General features: G+C 37.6%; 1 protein-coding gene across 4 annotated transcripts in view; it reads right to left on the bottom strand.

Annotated features, from left to right (window-relative positions):
* Positions 1-3,681: 3,681 nt before the first annotated feature.
* The window catches only part of BICRAL (BICRA like chromatin remodeling complex associated protein), a 45,752-nt gene continuing 28,476 nt past the window's right edge, over positions 3,682-20,957 (bottom strand). For 3 of the 4 annotated variants that reach the window (XM_064648336.1, XM_064648335.1, XM_064648337.1), the window contains exons 5-12: positions 14,654-16,354; positions 12,790-12,889; positions 11,464-11,561; positions 10,459-10,520; positions 10,198-10,343; positions 9,953-10,047; positions 8,407-8,509; positions 6,661-7,597 (exon numbers count right to left, since the gene is read on the bottom strand). In XM_064648336.1, the coding sequence (XP_064504406.1) occupies positions 6,795-7,597; positions 8,407-8,509; positions 9,953-10,047; positions 10,198-10,343; positions 10,459-10,520; positions 11,464-11,561; positions 12,790-12,889; positions 14,654-16,354 (3,108 nt within the window). In that variant the 3' untranslated portion in view covers positions 6,661-6,794. Of the gene's footprint in view, positions 7,598-8,406; positions 8,510-9,952; positions 10,048-10,197; positions 10,344-10,458; positions 10,521-11,463; positions 11,562-12,789; positions 12,890-14,653; positions 16,355-20,957 lie in introns of all 4 variants that reach the window. The other variant, XM_064648334.1, reaches the window with a different exon arrangement.

The following is a 20,957-nucleotide window of genomic DNA, read 5'->3' as shown; positions in this document are numbered from 1 at the left end:
TTTAACAACTTACGTCTGCTGCTTCTCCTCTTCCTCTCCCGTACACATGACAAAACTGGATTTTGAGTCAAATATTGCCTTCAGATTGCAACACAAACAAACAGATCTGTATTTGAGCACAAGGTTTTGAGGCTTCTTTAACCCAGTCACACCATCTGTGGCATGGTTTACTCCAACCTTCAGTCTCAAATTCTTTCAATGCCTGGACCCTGGTATCAGAACCATAAAACTACTATTAACTAACTTTTTGGATTGAAAGAGCATGGCAGATGGAAAAAAAAAAGGAAATAAATCCAGTTTTCTCTGTCACCCATCATTTCACCCTGATATCTAGACTAGTATTTATTTTACTAAGCTAACCAGGTAAGAAAGAAAATACCTTCACTTCTCTTGGGGTAGATGCTGCAAATAGCATCTGCATGCAAATAGCAGAGGGGGTCTTAGCTAGAGAGTTTACAAATTGAAAACATAAACCTAAAATCCCCCTAAAGTTAATACATCTCACTTATGGAAAAATGGGAGCACAGATAAAAAGTGATGATTATTTCTAGGATCCTGCTTGATCACAATGGCTCTGAAACAAACCAGGCAGCCTCTGACAGTGCTGCAGAAGCATGTCAAAGTGACTTAAGGCTAGAAGTATCTGAGAATGCTTTATTACCCAACTTACTTAGGAGCTTCAAATCTATTGCCAAAATGAAATGAAAGAAAACAAAATCAGAGTGGGGTGGCATCTCCCTTTTGGCTTCAACAAAATCAAATGTGGTATAATTCAACTTCTAAAAAACGCAAGTCTTCAACTCTCTGGGAGGTAAGTTTTAACTCTCAGAGTGGCTGTCACAGAATTAAAATTGCTCTCAATAGGTGAGAGTAACATAATCCATTTTCATAAAGGGAATACTAATTACTAGAGGTGTCATAAAGTTGTACATGTTTTCATTAAAAACTCAAAATATACTCTAATCAATGGGGAAAATGTAACCTCAGAAAAAAACAGTGTAGTAGCAAATAGATTCCAAACCTCCCAAAGACTATGTTGTCAATGATGTTCCTTCAGTATCATGAAAACACCTCCCCAGTTCCACAAAATTTTGGAATTGACTCAGTTTTTAGTAATGTTCTTGCTCAATTTAAAATCAGACCTTGCATATTTGGTGTGTTCTTTCACAAACAGCTTTCAAACTGTGTGCTGAGCCCATCCTTGCAACTATTAAGACATACAAATCCCCATCTGAACACAATATTCACTAAATTCATTCTTCACCCAGTGACATCCAAGTATTTTCAGAGATGCAAGGGGGAAAAAAGGCAGTATGTTTAATATTTTTAAGTATGTTAATCATGTCATCTACTACATAAATGGATACACTAGTATACAACTCCCTGTGTGTACAATACATCCTATGTTTTAAAAATCAAGTTTTAGCCATTTAAATCTCAAAGGTCCCCACAAAATCCATCCCAAACACACACCTACCCATCTTCCCGCTCATCTCTTCCAAACTCTGGAGCCTCATCTCCCTCAGCCTCATCTGAATTTCCTTCTTCATACACAAAGCTTTCCAAGTCCCTGTTCCTGAGCATCCAGCCTTCCACAGACACGGCAGACTATAGTCTGCTCTTTGCCCTTGCTAACAGGGGCCTTCAAAATCCCTGATTAATTTTCCCATGCAAGTAAGGTGAAATTCAACTGTCCAACCTCACTAATATTAACCACATCCATTTTTATCCTGTAGGCCATTTGTCAGCCTCAGATACACCCAGCAATATCACACAGTGAGATGAACCACAGCACGTTTCCACTGCCAGTGACTCCACGTCCTGGACAGTCTACTCCAGTGTTTAACAACCCCTTCTGTGAAGAACTTCCTCCTACTGTCCAGCTTGAACCTTCCCTGGCGCAGCTTGAGGCCACATCCTCTCCTCCTGTCACTAGTTGCCTGGGAGAAGAGGCTGACCCCCAGCTATACATAAATAATACAAAAGAGCTTTAAATTCTGATTTAGCCTGTTCCTCCATTTCTAAAACATTTTTCCCGCAAACTAATATGATATAAAGTCCAGAAAAAAATAAAACGGGTTTATGCTCAGCACACAACAGGGCAACTTAAGAGGGTTTTGCTTTTACAACAAAAATATTGGTTTAACTGAATACTTTGTGTCCTTTGATGGTTTTCTTCCCTCGTACAGGAAGCTCCCTCAAGCTTGCTTGGTGTTTACCTATTGCAACTCGTTATTATTTATACATTTTTTTCCATTTCCTATACAATGACCAGTTGCAAGACTAGTATCACACACAGACAAAATACACACAGTGCATTGCATCTGTGCAGCAGCTCCCCTGCTGATCAAGTCTTCACTGGAACTTATTTTTGGCAACGACTTTCTTTAACCAAAGTCACAGCTGACTCCCCCCAGGTTGTCATGAAGACTTCTTGCATTTCTTGAAGCTGTCCAACAAATGCATTGTTGTGAAAATGCCAAGAAAAAGAGTGTATAATTTTAAAGGAAAAATTCAAATGGTTCAACACTTCCTGAAGACGAAAGGGATTTCTCTAAGGTTTAAAATTACTTATTTGCCAAGCTTATTCTGGAAATTCTTTTTCTTTGTTCAGATCCTCAAAATGAAAGGTGTTCTGACTTTCTCAAATAAGCTGCACATTAACACACGTACCCAAATCTTCAGAAATTCTGCCAGGAAAGCTGGAATAAACATAACAAATCCTACCATAAAAATGCTACTGAAAGGCAATTAAAAAAATACACCATGTTCCTGTAACAAAAAAAATGCTCTAAAGTGAAGACAGCTGCACAGTAAACTGTACATAAAATGTTCACCAACACAAAAAATTTGCCTGGTAATTCTACAGGGATATGACAAAAAGAAAAAAAAAAGATGCTTAGCCATCCTAACCCAAATAGAGATTAAAATAATATATAAGTGATTTTATTAATTTTGTTCCTGTCCGAATCAACGTGGGAAGTATTCAAAAGGCATGTTTATTTTGTCTCATTGGCAAAATAACAAATACTAACCATGAAGACTTCTACCTTGCAACACTGCAGGCCCTACTCCAAGTTGAGAGGCAGTGCACTTCACCAATGTTCTGTTTCCATAGCATCCAAAAATAAAGTGCTGAAGTTCAAGGCATAAGAGCTTTACTACATCAGAATCTCAGCATGATTTCTGAAAACTTCAATCACAGTAAGAAAAGGTTTATCACCCCTCTAAAAAAATAGTAGGAAGATTCATTGTATCACCTGCAATTGCAGTATCTTCTCACAGCCAAAAGGAAGGAACTGGAAATATTGCAACACAAGTACCTATAACGAAATACAAGGTACTCAACTCTAAATCCTGTAGCACGGATGCAGTGGCTGACTAACAAAAGCCCACTCCTTTCTTCTGTCTCCCTGAGGTATCAGGAAAATGATGTGTCTGCCTCGTGAAAAAACAGTGGAGAAGGAGAGGATGCCTCAACAACCTCACCAGGGCAAGAGTTCTAACAAGGCAGGACCATTGGCTCTCTTGTAATTTGAAGATTAACATTACTGTATGTAGTTATAATGCTACAAGAAACAAATCCCAATAGTGTATGCTCAGAAAGAAGCATAAGGAGTATGGAAAGTTGGCCTATTGAGTATTTTATAATTTGCATTATGAAAAGCAGAGGAATAAGAATATTTTGCAATCGTGTTACTTAAAACTGAGAACAATTCTCTTTTGCAAATGTAAATACTCAACTTGGTTAAATCAAGACAATCACAGATAGACATTTTTTCCCAAATCTTTGGCTGTATTGCAATGGTTGTTTCAATTTGTAATCTCCAACTAAACATTTCCTATCCATGGATTAACAATATATTTACTGACTTGTGTCTTTTAACAGTATTTATCCAACATAACAAAATAAACTGCAATTTGTTATACTTTTTTTTTTTTACAAAACATTTTATAAATATTTTTACAAAATGTATACAAAGCAATTTCAAGTGAGACATACTTTACAAATGAAGGTATTTAAGCAAATAAAGTCCATACCACACTGACAATAAGTGACACATCCTCTTTAAGTGAAGTCAGTCTGTAAGGCCTCCCTACTCTAACAGATAAATTATACTAAAATCTTCAAAATGAACATAGTTTTCTTAATTGCCAGTTTAAAATTTGTTTTACTATTAGGCAGTATTAAATAACATTGAAATCACAATGCTGATCCAGCAAAATAATGAAAACATGTTTAAAGTCATGCACATTCACAATACTTTGCTGGACTTGAGCCCATATGATTAATAAACTTTTTTTTAAGCACCACAAAAATACAATTCTTTCATTTACTGCTTCATCACGTACCAGAATTCCTTTAGAACTGAATTCAAAGGAGGGAACAACAGGACATCAACAAACTAAGATCAATCTTGCTAGGATTGTTCAATGGGTTCCTCTCACAAGCAGTTCAGAGAAATGTGTCTGACCAAATCAATCACGATTACTTTTTGTAATTTGCCATTTTTTATATACCATTTCCCCCCCTCTCCAAATGAGATCCAATAGAAGACACATAGCCTGATACTTCAATTATGTATTTGCTGTAGAGAGGCTGGAAACCCCGCATCCATTTTGAGGTGGTACAAAAAGCAAGGGGATTAATGAATGTGCAACTTCACTTTTTTTTCTTCTCTATAAAAGAAAAATTTAACTGGTTAACATACAGCTGTGAAACTTACTGCTCTCCTTCCAAGATAGTTTAGAATGGTTAAATTTCCAAAATGATAAAATAAAATATGCATCAGGATACACAGCCATGAGCATATTATTAAATCTAAAAAGGCAATAGGTGAAGACTATATTGTCAGTTTTGCCAATAAGAAAACAACTAACTGCTTGAGAGTCTATTCTATGGACACCCAACTAAAAATTTAAAACTGGCAATACTTCTTATTATATTGAATATGTTATACAACACTTGGGAATGTTGGGTTTTTACAAACAGGTACTTTATAATTGGCACAATTTTTTTAAATGGCAATTAGTAACATACAAAAATCAGTATTTCCATTCATGTTGAAGGGGAAATGAATTTTAAGGAAGTTCATCTTTCTCACATTGCTTTCTAGATTTGGTTTCCTTTAGTGGTCAGACAGTGGACTGTAGTTCAATACTGAGTTGCACTGTAATCTTCTACTATCACAAGGATCTAATTCTGCTTTCTTCTGTGCTATTCAGATGGACTGAATTACACGACAGCAAAACCTTTTGTTTTCTCTCCTGGCAATCTGACTGACAACCACAGCTTGTCACAACGAGCCTCTATCTCATGAAAATCATAATCAGCAAGTCTGAAAAATGGTTGGTAATTTTTCTAAGAAACTGTGGAGAAGTTCTGGGGAAGAACATGAGCATACCTTAAAAACCACAAAAGCTATATCCTCCTGAGCAGACATATGTACTGCACGCACGTGACGAGTGTCAGCGCGCTTATGTGCATAAAAGCACTCATGACCAAAGTAAACTAGGACAAAGCAGCATGGGCAGCAAAAAAAAAAAAAAACAAACCAAAAAAAAAGTCATAGATTAAAATAAATAAATAAAATAATAAGATTCTATCTTAATAACATGACAGCAAGCCAGATACAAACCATGCAATGGTTTCACTTGGCTCTACAATATGAATTAATAATTACACATTTTTTGATATGTTTAAACAATGGGATTGATGATCAACTTTGGTCTGTACATATCTTGATAATTATGACTGCTACGGTGGATGATTTAACATTCTCTGACAGCAAAATAGCAAAAAAATCAAAAATAAACACTGGCCTTTAAATTTAATCAGAGTAAGGCTAACGTCCTCTTAAAATATAAGCTACAAATACAGTTTTCAAATAAAAGTGCTTTTGACACTTGGTCTAAAAAAAACAAACAACAAATAAAAAAAAAAGAAACATTTATACCACTTCAGAAAGACTCAAGGCTGACTACATCCAATTATAAAATGCAAAATCTTTTCCTCAAGAGTTAACATATATATGTATTATATATATAAATTCATGGCTCTCTCATGGCCTCATCCTGTACACTTTGCCATTTACTGGCTTCCATTCTACCTTCCTTAGTCAAGCATTTATTACTTCATATCATGCCACTGTGACTAAGATCATATAATATCATCCCACAGACTAAAGTTACCCACTACAAATATATCATCAAGTACTAGTTTCTGCTCAGAAAGCAATAGAAAAGCACTTAAAAGTTTAAATTATGAAGCCTTGTAAACACACTGATGATTTCCTTCCAACTCAAGAATCCTAGAATACAGATTCATCAACAAAGCAAATAATCACTTCTGAATAGAGGTACAGTGGGTTTTCCAGAAAAACTAAAAATTTGATGATTTGTGGAAGAGAGGGTAGGGGAGAATTGTTGCTTCCATCACTCTTTAAAAACATTTTCTTAATAAATATATCCTTTCAAATGACTGTGATTGTCAGTATATTACCGTATTATATAGGGCCTAACAACCTGCAACCTTGTTTTATGTTGCAGCACTGCTCAATTAAAAGCGCTATCATAATAATACTTGAAACAGTAAGGCCCTAACAGACTGCATTCTAACAAGGATTAACTTTACTTGGATATCTCACTGTAACCACAATGAGTATTGCTCTCAAACACAGAACAGAATCTAGTTTAGAAAGGTTAACCTTAAATGCATGTCAGGCTGTACTTGTGGTGTCATTCACATTTGCTTCTGCTAAGAGAAACATAACTTGTCCATGGTACTGTAACTATTAACACTCTAAGATACTATTTACAGCTGCTTCTAAAATAGAGTCAGTTTCTACAACACTTTCACTGTGGTCTGGAATAAATTTTTCCAGGCAGTTCTCTTGTGAAGCAATAGGTGAAAAACTGGGAAATTCTAATTCAACAGAGCCGCTACTTGCCGCCTCGTTTTGTGGCTGTCTCCCAGCTTTTTTAAGTTCCAAGATGTTTTTAAATGTAGTTTCTAAACTCTTACTGAGCAGTAAGTCTTGCTGGGTTTCACCAGAGCCTTTCCTGTTATCAGGATGCAAAACCTCATTCTTTGGAGAGCTCCTCAGAGTTTTGTCTTGAAGAGAATTATTACACGTTACCTTTGAGAAAGATTGAATTGTGTTCCTTGATATCTTATTCTGTGTCCCATGACTGCCTCTTGACACAGCTTTTGACAAGTCTTCAGAACTCGAAGAATTCTCAGTGGACTTGGCAAGATCTTTCCCAGTCATCCTTTCTTCAGAAAGGGCCACGTATTGGCTCTCAGAAGAACAATTAGCTTTTTCAAACTTTAAAGCTTTAGGGAGGCTCTCTGATTTTTTAGTAGAAGCTTTTCCTTCTTGTGGGGTCAGAATGTTGTTAGGCACTAGAGGAAGTTTACTGTGATTTGTGGACTCTGCTGAGCTGGATTTTGGTCGGTCTCTTGCTTGGGTTTTGGTACTCTGACTTCGAGAAGGTAATGTTTTGCTAGACTGATGGTCACTTTTGCTGGTCTGTGCTTCTTCAGCTGTTTTCTCAAGTTGTTTGGCAGAACAACAAAAATCGGCCTGATAACCATCTGAAAATTAAGTAGCAACATTTTACTAAAATCACCTACATATAAAAATAACTGACATTCCAAGATAGCTTCTGAGTATTAAAATTTAAATAACATCCACAGCCTACAGATTTGGGTCTTCAGGAGACGTTCATACACTTAAGTGTTCTGCTACATACAGTGCAAGAGATTATCACTCAATTAATCACTAAATTAGTCAGCATACTAGGCACGTATGTGCACTTTAAAACCAGATTAAGGGCTCTTCCCAGCATTCTCAATATGCAAATATGGTCTCTGGAAGACTAATACTTTCTACAATACCTCCTGTGAATATCTTTTAAAATATGCAGAACTTTTAAACAAATAGTGGCTGTTATCTTACACAAATAATGTGTTTCTAGGTGCTACATTCGACAACATTCTGGTTAAAAAAGGCTGCCATTTAAGTGGCCATGATACTCCAAAAGCAACACTTCATTAAGATGAACGAGAGCATCCATGCTTCATAGAGTGGTGTTCTTTCTGGCAGCAAGAAACTCACAGATTCTTCCCTGCTAGAACTGACATCATGCAGAAGTCATGACTATTTTCAAAAGAAACTCAGAAATATTTCTGCCAAACAGGTCAAATATTTTTTTTTTTTCCAAAAATAACTGCTTCAACCTTACACTGTCTCTAAATTGTTGGATTTTGGAGTTACGAAAAGTTATCTTGCAACCGCTTACTCAGTATTTTGATTACTGCAATCCACAGCAATCAGTGCCCCACTGTGGCCACAACTATTTTTAAACACTCCACACTTAATTTAGAAGTTAAGCATTACTTACCAGGATCCACAAGTGCAAGACGCTTATCCCGGGTCAGAGATGCCCTTTCCTCCTGGTTAAACATCCTATCAATCATAACCATTTCTGCAGAGGGATTTATCCGCTGCAGGAAAAGGAAAAAAAAATACATCTCTGTAGTGACTCATATGTTGGTACCAAATCAAAACATCTATTAGTTACTCTTCAGAGAAAAAGAAATTTCTTTCATTAGATATTTATGATGAATATTCACAATTCAACAATCTTCACTCTGACCCAACCACTACTGAAACTTAATCATAAAGTATCACTCACATTTTACGGCAAATTTTATTTGGTAAAGATTTTAAACCAGGGAATTACTATTTCAATCATAAAAACTGTACTTTTTCAGCACTGAGTACATTTACTACTGTATACCACAATTTTTTTTACATCATACATATCTTTCTCTTTTAGAGAGACAATCAGCAAAAATCTGCAATGGGACCACCCTATCATCTTCTCTACACTTCTCTTCCATCCTTATAACTAGTTGGTGTTGGGTTTCATTTTGCTGACAGTGTCTTCAAGCCGGTTGGATCCATCTGTCATGGAAGAAAGCTCACTGCACTAAGTCACAACACAGGCAACTAGTTTCAAACCTGAATGATATGTGAAATAACCCCTTCAAAATTACTGAACAGTATTTGCCATACAACATACCAGATGCTAAAAGAACAAATTTCAAACTCCTTCCCCTCTTTGCACCTGCAAATATTTGATGGTTAGGAACTTTTTTAAGGAACTGATAGATTCCAAAACCGTACTTATACTCTTATAGTCTGTATTCCTGACTCTAAAGCAGAGTGATATGTCTATTAAACTCAAAACTTTTCCAGGCTCGAAAACTAGCATATCTGAGGCCACAATGACATTTCCTGGTCCTTGTAAAATACATTCTTAAAGTAACTTTGTGCATTTTATTTTACCTCATATCTGGGATTGTGAAAGCACTTGAATCAGAAGCATTTCTGATGAAAATATGAGATTCCACCTAGCTTCTAAGGACAAACAATGATTTCCTAAATTGGGATATGATTTGGCTCCAATTACAACATGCCTGGAGGCCTCTAAATAGACATTTTCAACATTATTTCACACTCCAACAGCGACAAAAACGCACAGAAATCACCTTCCTGACTATCACTGTCTGTTCAGTGCAAGAGCAAAGCAGAAGCAGAGAGCAGAAGCTCATGTGCCTTCAATGCCTATGGAACTTACCAGTTAACAGCACCTTTGCTTAGGCAGTATCTGAAATACAAACTCAACTTATTTCACTGACTTTAAGATGTGTGCAGACACTGAAAAATGCAGGTTGGCTCCACTGCTGGTGCAATAATAAGTACACTGGCTATACATGCACCTCCAAAACCTTTACAACATATTTATCATCTTCATAAGGTGATAAACAGTATCAACAGAACAAATTGTAATGTCAGTTCTCACCTTCCTGTAGGTGTATATTTTTTTAACAAACTGAATTACATCCAATAAACATGAAGTGTACCTGGGTTATACACCTTACCATTGCATCTTCTATCAGCAAACATCTGTATTTGTTCAGCATAGCCTGTGTCCTCTTCAGAAGCTGTGTGGCTACGGATTCAAATTCACTGTCCACTAGAAAGACAAAGTATACTTTCAAACACTGTTCTTCAGTAACCTGCACAAATTTTAAAATATTCCTTTTCTTATTGGTCTGACATACATTAAGAATCCTCTCAATACACTGATTACAAACTTACTGCCAATTTTTAAAAAGAAAATTACCTTTTCTTAAGTCCTCCTCTGTTGGCAGTGATCCCTGGCACACGTGGTACGAAAGGAGTCTTTGAACTGCATCATTTAATGATCTGAACCGACTTTTATCTGGTGTCACAGCATGTACCTGATCCTTCTGTAATTGTTGTAGAATACTACAACAAAAATTAATGATATATAATTAACAAGTACTGTACAGAAGTTTTTACACTGACAAAAACTAAAAAATTTAGGTTTCTGCAATAAAATTACAAAGGAAGAATGACTTACAAAGCTCCTTTAGTTAACTGTTTAGCAGCAGGCCTTTTCTGTCCAACTAAATGACCATCCACCTAAGTTCAAAATAAAAGACAAATTACAACATATCCCCTCCTTTGCAAGGCCTATCAGTATTTGTTTCTGTCATTTATCACCAACACTATCTGTAATCAGCACATAAGTATAAACACTTTCAACTATCTCCTCTTCTAATAGGATGCTGTATCAACAAAATAGGGAAGTCACATAAATCAAAGGTCTGAAATGCTGTTTGTAGGCAAATACCACTGTAGTGCATATATATGCTTCACTAGAAAAGAGATTACCAAATTTAGCAGATGAAAAGGAGGAAAGGTACAACTAAAAACTTTTCCAAATAAATTTGCTCTCACAAACTGTCTCTGCATTTCTCAGAAGATGATATTCATATACTCCAAAAAAACCCTTGCAAAGATTCCCAGCTTGTTTGCTTGCTCCCTCCCCCCACCCCAGTGGGGAGAAGAGTTACAAAAAAGTAAACCTTGTGTGCTGAGAAGAACAGTTTAATAATGGAAAATAATAATTACTATAAAATTGTAATGAAAAAGAGAAAGAGAGGGGAATTAAACCCAGGAGAAACAAGTGATGCACAATACAACTGCTCAGCACTCTCCCACTGATGTCCATCCTGCCCCCAAGCAGTGATTGGTGGCTCACAGCCAATTCCCCCATTTTTATATTGAACATGATGTTCTACAGCATGGAATATCCCTTTGGCTAGTTTGGGTCAGTTGTCCTGCCTCTGCACCCTCCCAGCTTCTTGTGCACCTCCTCACTGGCACCGCACGGGACACTGAAAATTCCTTGACTTATTGAGAGTAAGCACTGCCCAACAAATAAAACATCGGTGTGTTATCAACATTATTCTCATCCTAAATCCAAAACACACCACTATACCCACTACTAAGAAGAAAATTAACTCTATCCCAATTGAGATCAGGACAGACAGGGAAACACATAAATAAAAGTATTCTCTACCTGTATACTCTGTTGAACTGATGTTGATCCTATCACTTTTTCTTGTGGCTGTGCTGTTCCTAGAGATTGCGGTACGATTTTCCCTCCAGAGTCCTGTCCTATAATAAAATGTTAAAAAGACTCTGTCACCCTAAGCAAGAAGAGAATAATTTCATGTACCTATCCTGATAATTTTGAGTTTTTAGGAAGGATATGTCTTACATGCCTAAAAGCATTAGTGCAGCTAACCTGTGGAGAAACCAGCTCACACAAATGAAACAGGACTGATATTTTGTGCTGCAAACTACAAAAATCCTCAGACATAAATCACCCCCTACCATAGTACTGCAAAGTAAGAAGAAATTCAAGAATCCTAAGTTTAGTGTCCCAACAATTTACTGAAAATTATACAGTAAATTTTATCCATATTTTCAATACTAACCCTCCTCAAGCATATAAACCAAATTTTTCTAGAGTTCATGAAAGTATTTAAACAGCAAGCATATTTTTCCCCCCCTATATTTTTTAGGTAGGCAGACTTCCTCCAACTGCCTTTCTCCATAACTCAAACAGTATCTTATCAGTCATGCTACGTTACACCCCAAACAAATAAGTACTGGGTTTTTTCCCCAAAAAACCACCCAACATACAGTGGTAATTGTAAAGAACTGCTGGGCAGCTTACACATTACAGTACACAAGCAAAAGAAAAAAAGCAAGGTAGGGTATAGGACCTTATTCAAATGAGTTATATATGTACAAAGAGAACAGGAAGGTTACTGAATTTTTCTATTTGACTTGAATATACTGGTATTGTTCTTTTAGTAGCATGGTGCTGCTTGAAAAGCCCAGTATTTTGCCATGGACAATGCATTAACTATTCTAACTGGAAGTGGCACATTAAAAAACAAAGTGAGTGATGACAGCCTGCACAAAACGTTGTAATCACTGTTTTTCTTCCCTCCATATCTGAAGCAGCCATCACAATAGAGAATCTAGAAGTTTCAGGGAATTTTAGCAGGTGTCTGTATTTTGAAAATTACTTATTTCTACTTTCCTAAGCTGAAAAAAAAAGAAAAATGAAAGAAGGTACAATTTTGGATTTTATAGAGGGGAGAAATAATTGCTAATTGCGGAGATTCAATTTTTCACTCTAGCGAATGAAGTACCATGGTTGGGAAAAAAATCAAAGGCAACATTCAATACTGAAAAAAATAGCTTGCATTCTTCTAAAAGTTAAATTCCAACAACCTTTAGGACCCTATCAGCATGATCCATCAGTGTAAGTTTGACACACTCTCTTGCTGGAGAAAATTAAGAAAATTATGTTAAAAAGACCTTAGTTGACCTGATAGTGTGTTGCTCAGAAGACTTGTTAGCTGAGGCTGTCTCAAATTATCCTGTGTCTTCGATGCAGAAACTGGTGATGTCTGGTTCACAGCCTTTTTCTGTGCCACATACATAAAATAAATTAAAAAATATTTTAAAAATCACAGTGAAATATTTACTGGAAGCTTTAAGAAACAGAAGGAAAAGGTATTTAAAATTCATCTCTGTGTATACTTTTTTAACCTCAAACTCATCAGTGGTGAAATTTCAGACATCTCAACTTCTCCAAGATCAAGAATTTTATAAAGTAAATCAAAGAGGAATAGAAATTACACTAACAGTACAAATACATACCAGTTACATTCTACAAGACCTCTGATTTGCCACTACAAGAGTCCCAAAACTGCAAGATGACAAAGTTGCTTTCACAACAAAAAAAACCACACAATGGAACAAACCATCCACTGTTCAGCAACTAAAATGATAAATGGTTTATCATACAGTACAATGTTTAAAATGGAAGTACAAACAAACTAAAAAGATTCTGGCAAACAGTGGCATTTGTTCTCTGTAGTTCCCATTTTCAGCTCTGAAATTTCAGCACGGTGAACTTTTTAGCACTAAGAAATCTTATGCTTTTATAACTGCTGAAATTCACTGACCCAGCACATAACCTACAAACAAGAAGATGTAGACACATGAAAAGAAAGTCAGAGAGGCCTCAAATTACTCAAACTACAAAATGTAACAACCTGCACTAGCAGTTTTGGCAAAGACTACAAATGTGGTTCTACAACATGTTTGTCCTTATTTTTTAAATACACAGTATTTTCTAAGACATTATTTCACTGCAAATTTTGAGTTTGTTTAAAAAAAGAACTATTAGACCTTTGGAAAAAGAAAAAGAAGTAAAATAGTGCAAATGCATTCTCAGACAGTTATCAGAATTTTAAATGATCAAGAACAAACAAAATCAAAAAAAAAAAGGACAGAGGTGGAATAACTCATTGCTAATCGTGTGAGAAGTCTCTGAGTTAAATATTGGCAGCTGACTTTAGAATCTTTTTCTTTTTTTGTTTTTAAACTTTTGACAGTTTGGAAGCTCTCTTATGAAGACACATGAATTTGAGTTGAATATATATCGCAGCTGTATCTACTGGAAAAAACAGACAACTTCTCACCCTAAAAGTAAATTCAGATTTTTTTTTTAATTATTACCAACTAGACTTCTTAAAGCAATTTTTTTTAAATGTTATGCTTTTACAAACTGCTTTAAAAGATTTTTTTTTTCCAGGATTCTCAGAACCACTTCTTGTCTTTGCTTCAAATTTGAAAGCTTCTAACTGCTCCAGACACAGGACACAGTGGGCAAAATGCCAACACAGCAAATAACAAAAAAAATAAAAAAAGCCCAAGACACATTTTCATCTCTAACTTGAAGAGGTCATACCTTGAAAAGCACATAGGTTTTAGTGAGGTCAAACAACTTTTAAGTGCTAAGAATATACCCGAGCCTTTACATGTAGCCTATGGTAAGGTTTTCAGAAGAGCTCACAGTTGTATAAACCTACAGTGCTCATTCCTTTGAACAGGAGCAGAAACAGATCGATGCTAAGCACTTCTGAAAATATTACTACAAATCACCAAGTCTTCTGAATTAATCAAACTGACAGAGTCATTCACTCAGTGACAGATTTAGAAAATACCAAGTGAAAGGATGTCTCTGGGTTACAGTAGTTTTCAGCAGTTCCACAATATCTGGAACAATACAAACCAGCAAAATTAATGTTCTCTGTATTAGCAGCAACATTAAACTTTGCTAACCAGCTTTCAGCACAGCTTAGAAGCATTTCTTTGGCTACACTCTCAAGCAGCTTTCATACCTGACCAAAGGCAAACTGCTGTTGTGTTACTCCACCAGATGTGTGACTGAAGGTGCTGACGGATTTGGAAGAGGACGCTGGAAGACGATGCGACGCACTGACAGAAACTTGAGTTCTGTTCTGTATGAGCTGATCTCCTGTAAAGTTTCCTCCTGATGCGACAGACTGAACTGATGGTCCCAAGCTAGGATGTACTGAACCAGAAGAACTTGCAACAGCAAATCTGTTAGAAGCTGACATATTTGAGACTGTGGACTGCCCGGGTGACATGGCAGTGAAACTCGATCTACCTTGAGAAACATTAGCTTGACTGGGTGACAAATGCAACACCGTTGGTGACGCCTGCTGCATTGGCACCTGCCCACCAACAATTTGTGAAGTTCCATGGTTTACTATAACTTGGTTTCCAGGAGCTGTGAATGTCTGGCCAGAAACAAGCTGAACAGCTGTGTTCTGATTATTCAGCATCTGTCCTGAATACGACTGGTTGGCTCTTAGCATGTTTGTAGAGTTCCTGTTGAGCATTACATGCTCAGCAGACACTTGGCCAGGGACCAGCTGGGAAGGCTGAGTCTGAAGAAGCTGTCCATTTATGGCCTGGACATGATGAACTGAATTAGAATTAACAGACAAACTTGTAGGTATGAGAAACTGGTTTTGAGATGCGTGAGGCTGTCCCATAGGAGAATGGATAACAATACTACCTCCAGCATTGCTAACTGTCTGAGGTGTAACTGATTTTCTTGTATTTTGTTGATTAACAATATTAACAGACATATGAGGACCAACTACTGAACTCTGAGGTGAGTTTGCAGAAGCAAAGGGAATCCCTTGCTGTACATGATGTTGCTGTATTCCCAAGTTATTCACATTGTAAGCAGTCTGCTGACCCATCTGAATCGGCTTTGGTTGGATATTAATAGGAACTTTGTTAGAGTTTGGTGCCAAACCCCTTTGAATGATGATATTATGGACAGGCAATGAAGTCTGAAAATTTGTGCTGTTAAATGGAACAGTTACAGGTTGTGCTACTGGACTTGAATTTGAGTTACTGAACAGCGAGTTCCCATTTGGAGTTTGTCTGTGAACCAAGAGCCCACTACTCATGTTTGCAGGTGTTTGCTGACCATTGCCTTTCAATATTATCTGAGATCCATCGAGGTTATTAATGGTCATCATGGAAGGTTGATTACTAAATGAACCAATTAGCTGTATCTGCCCAGAACCACTGATCTGGCTGCTATTAGACAAATGCTGGCTGGGAACACTAATTCCGACATGTTGCATAAAGCCATGTTGCACACCGACTGTATTGCTTGCAAAAGATGCTCCAACAGGTTGCTGTACCACTTGAGTAACTCCTATAGGTTGCAACGTCTGACCTGAGTAATTAGAAACATTAGAAGCCTGAGTAAAGGATGCTGATGAAGAAGGATGAAGCTGAGCTTGTGCAAACTGTTGGCTAGAACCTACGCTGGCATCCAAATATGCCTCTTCTGCCAAAGTCTGTTCAGTAATATTGGCCTCCTGCAAGGACTTCTGAAGAATATCAAAAGGCTGATCCTCAGTAAGATCAGGCAAAGGAGACGATACAAGTTCATCTTCAAGAAACTGAAGGCTACTGGACAGCTGCAGTCCATCACTAGGCCCCTCTCCAAGCTGACCGCTTACACCTTTTACAGACGACTTAGGATCAGTGCTCTGAAATGCAAAACAAGAAATAATTTTCATAAACTTCGACATCCACCTTGTTTTCTCATTTTTCTTCATGCAAGCAAATTTTCTACACAAAATTCCACTCTTCACATTGCACATATAAGGTGACATTCACCCCATACAGTGGGCCAGCACAAACACATATACCACTGACATCTCGCTCGTGCCCTCAAACAGACTGCTGGAGCACTACTTTCATTTCCCATCTCAAATCTCCCAATTCCACACCATCTAGCTCTGCAGCTGCACTGTTTCAAGAGGATTTGAAACGCTCTTTAAGTACCAGTTTCCCTTCCTCAATCTGAGCACTGGACAGACAAAAGGATAAAAGAAAGGAGGAGTGAAAACACCTCCACTGTAATTCAATTTCGGGCAAGGCTTCAGTAGCAGCAGTAGTAGCAGGGAAAAGGAAGGAGAAAGCTGACTTCTAGCAAATGACATCCCTCTCTAAAATCCTATCAGCATTTCTATAATCACTTAGTGTAAACTTGTGACCATTTCATAAAGTTAAGAAGCAATTATTCTAATTCTTTAAGGAAAATTTTAGAAACAAAGCAGTAAGAAAAGTAATGCTACAGACTTTGTGGTTTATGCTACTAAAAAGATTACTGAGAACTATAAACTTTGAAACAACCACAAATATTAAGTGGCTTTAATGAAAAAAATCCTTCAAATCTACATCCATAAACACTGTGCTAAAGAAAATGAGAACCTATTTACTCTTGTCTACTGCTGTCCTAGTTAGAGCAGTTGGAACCAGTTCATCACTGTGTGGGTGTAACCCAAGCTCTGTATTCTACACCCTCTATGACATTTCCCAGGAACTGTTAACAATAGACCATTCGCAGCAGCTGCCCAGAGCACACCTGACCCCTCAGGCTACAAGCCGGGTGTTAAAAAGCCTGTGAGATAGGAAGATATTCCTATCCTCACATCAGTGACTCAGGTGTGATAACTCCTCTCTGGGGAGTCATTAGCACCTCCACACCCAGCCTGAGGGGTCATGTCTGCTAACTGGCCAACAAGAATTCCAAAAATATCCCACAACTCACAATCATTCCCCGCCCTAGGGAAGGTACTGGGCATTCCCACTCAAACATGAGTGTATATAATTTTGAGGTCTTGGGACTTCTGGTACCACTCGTCGGATCCAGAGGAGGATCAGAACTTCAACCAGACTGCAGCCACCACTCTTGACCAGACTGCGACCAGCACTCACACCAACAGATTTTCCTCCCCTTTTACTTTGGACTCAGGGGGACCACGTGGGGCTCAGCACAGGAGCCAGAGACCACCACTCTGTTCATGTCCCAGAGTGATGGGTTATACATCTGGGTTTTGGGGGTTAAAACCAATTGTTTGTCCGTATAATTGTATTATTGTATTATTCTTTATTAAATTGTAACACTGACTTACAATCTCTTTTGAGTTGGGTTCATTTCTCCTGCCGGTTTACCTTTAAAACAGCACAACTGTGTCTAAGATTTTTCTAAAACAAAATTCTGTCCAGAAACTCTAGACAACACGAGTATCAGGTTTCTGCAGATGGAATGACAATTTAAACACATAATAACACTTGCAGTAGTTTCAAGTTAGGCAGAGTACATCTTTCTACATTGCATAATTATATCTCAGCTGTTCAAAAACAACATCCAGTGGCTTTTTAGGTCAGGATAAATGTAAACCATGGGTGTGCAATTATCAGTCACGTTCATACTCTGAGCCTTCACTCCTTGAAGGTCACAGACACTTGTTCTCACGTCATGTAAACAGTGTGAAGATGCTGCAAGCCATAATTATCACATGCAACAACGTCCCCACCCTAACTTCAGTTCCCCAAGCATATTTATTCAGAATTTTACCCCAATCTGTTTCTAAAACAGCCTGTGTGTTTTTTGACACTTAGGTCATGTTTTGAAATATTAAAGGATTGTTATTAAGATTAAATAAAGTATTTTCAGATTACAATTATAAAACTACCAGATGAATTAAACTAGTGCTTAAATGTCTCGATGCCTGCATCTCATGAACACCTAAAGCTCAGATCCTCAACTGTACCCAGCTACCATCGGGCAAAGCAAAAAAGGAATCACTAGGGAATTACTAAGACTCTTAACTGTCAGGTTCTTCAGGAGAATTCCCTATTGTATCTAATTTGTCTGCAGGTACAATGACCGATCTGAAATCTTTAATGACCGTGTAATTTAAAAAGTTCCAGTTAGTTGTATTAACATTACAATTATTACTACTACCAATAACAACAATAATAAATAATATTACATGCAATCAAGATTAGTAGCTTGAAACTCTCCCATTGGAATAGAGACTCCCAAGTTTCATTTCCTGCACCCACAACTGTTTAACGTCCAAAACCAATTTTATGTGCATAAACTGGAACAAGAGCCCTTCAAAGTTAGTATCTGAATCACTTGCTGTCCAGATTCAGAAAAGCCATGCAGAACACCAAGCTAATTGCAGCAAGAAATCAAGCAACTTCATGAATCTGCTTACCAACAAGAGTCTTATTCTCACTGTCTCCATGAATATTCCGCTCTCTTATGCTGCCCTACTATACTGTAATAGGATAATGGAAGCAGTCACCCAGTACAACCCAGGTAATAGGGCAATGGCTAAGGAACCCTCTCAGGAGCGTTGTAACGGACACTGCCAACCGCCACAGGAAACCAGCCTGGAATCAGCAGAGCTGGTATGGAATCGTTCAACTTGGGGAAGGAGAGGATGGGGGTGGGGGTAGTGTAAGGGTGTGGGAAGAGTGGACAGTGCTTTCTTGTCCTTCAGGTAGGAGGAACTGAATCTTGCTTGTGTTAGGTGTTGGCTGAGCATGCTTACCCGCTGAGGCACTGAACCCTTGATACTGAATTTGTAAACTCTGCCACTGAAAGGCATGAGACGGGCATCAAGACAGTCAATCCTACTTCATGGTAGCAATTCTGAATATATACAAAGACAGAACTTTCAGTATCTGCAAAAACTTTAATGACAAAAAAATTCAGAAGCCTTTAACTTTTTGGGTATCCCATATGATAAGCAAGGACTGTGAAGTCTGTTTATATTTATATTTTAGATAACACTTGTTCCTTCACAAGGCACTCTCTATTTGGAATTTGTAAGAATCTCTATTTGTAATCAAGTTGTTCATCACTTAGGTCAGCACAGGGCTCTCACAGGAAGGAGAGAAGAGAACATGGCATTGGTATTCATTACGAACATATAAAAGGATGAGGACAGAGCAGGAGAAGAACAAGTGCCGAGAATGAAAATGCAGTGTGTCATCCTAGGAACATACACTAAGAATCCCTGCTCCTCTGACTACCTGCTTTCTAGATTACCTACTCCCCTAATTTCATATACCAGAAAGCTCTTGGCTTTCACCAAATACTTTTGTTTCCTCCAACTGCTACTCCCTATGCAACAAATCCACCTTATGAGGAATCTCCCACTTCCTCTCGCTTTCTGAAAATACACCAGAAACACCTGACTTCTGCACACCCACACATGCTTATCAGATGAATGTCTACAAAGAAGTAGGAAGTCTAGGCTATGACAAATGCATGTCATATGTCACCCTCTTCTCCTGAAACCTTGTTTTTCTTAGGATGAGTCCTCAAAACCCACTCTGCCAATGATGCCTACAGGGAGCTGCTGTCTGCTAATGGTAAGCCTGGTACCAAGTTGAAACCACAGCTCCTGGTGAACTGAGAATTGGGCACACCCTATTACAGATGGTACTCTACTCCATGACCATTATCTCAACCAGCTCATCTGGAGAAAGAACTGTCACTCAACGTATACTTCTTCTACAATATTTAATAATGATGTTGAAAGGGGAAGAACAGAGCAAACACTTCACATTCCAATACTGTACCTACAGGAAAGTCACTAGTTCTCCACACACAGAAACACAGTTTTTAGAATTTACTTATGCCAATTATATACAAGTATATCCATGTATCTGTTATGAACATGGGACAAACACACAAGAGTCAAGATAACAATGCAACAGAAAGAGGAATTACCAAGAAAATCCTACTCTATGTACTCAAATAACTTAATTGTGGGATTAAGAACTCAGCTGTTTTTTTTTTAAAGCCACAGCAATGAAATCAAAGAAATGTGGGTCAGAAGGAATCTCCCTAAGTCATCCAGTCCAAACTTCTACACAAAGCAGGACTCCGTCAACACTAGAGCAGATCAGCCTTGGCTTTATCACCAAGGATTGGGATTCCACAACCTCATTGTGTGACACTTGGTCCAGGGCTGCAATAGATTCCTGGCAAGAAAGAACATTGAAGACTCCTTGCAACACCTAATGAATTTAAAGTGACTTCCCTCACACAGAAGTTACAGGAAGGAAACAACCCAAGCTAGCTATTCAGTCCAAAATAAAAAAAAAAAGGGAAAAAATAATCATTAATTTAAAAAAATTGCCAGCTCAGATTCTACTTAAAGTAAGAAAAAAAACCATCCTAATATACACAGGAAATGTATGCATGACTAATTCTTAACGTCTGTATTTGAGCACTACTAAATCTACAATCACTAAAGCTGCAAGGTCAGTTTACTGAAG

Source organism: Pseudopipra pipra, chromosome 3, assembly GCF_036250125.1.
Source record: "Pseudopipra pipra isolate bDixPip1 chromosome 3, bDixPip1.hap1, whole genome shotgun sequence".
Classification (NCBI taxonomy): domain Eukaryota; kingdom Metazoa; phylum Chordata; class Aves; order Passeriformes; family Pipridae; genus Pseudopipra; species Pseudopipra pipra.
This window is presented reverse-complemented; position numbering and strand designations above follow the sequence as displayed.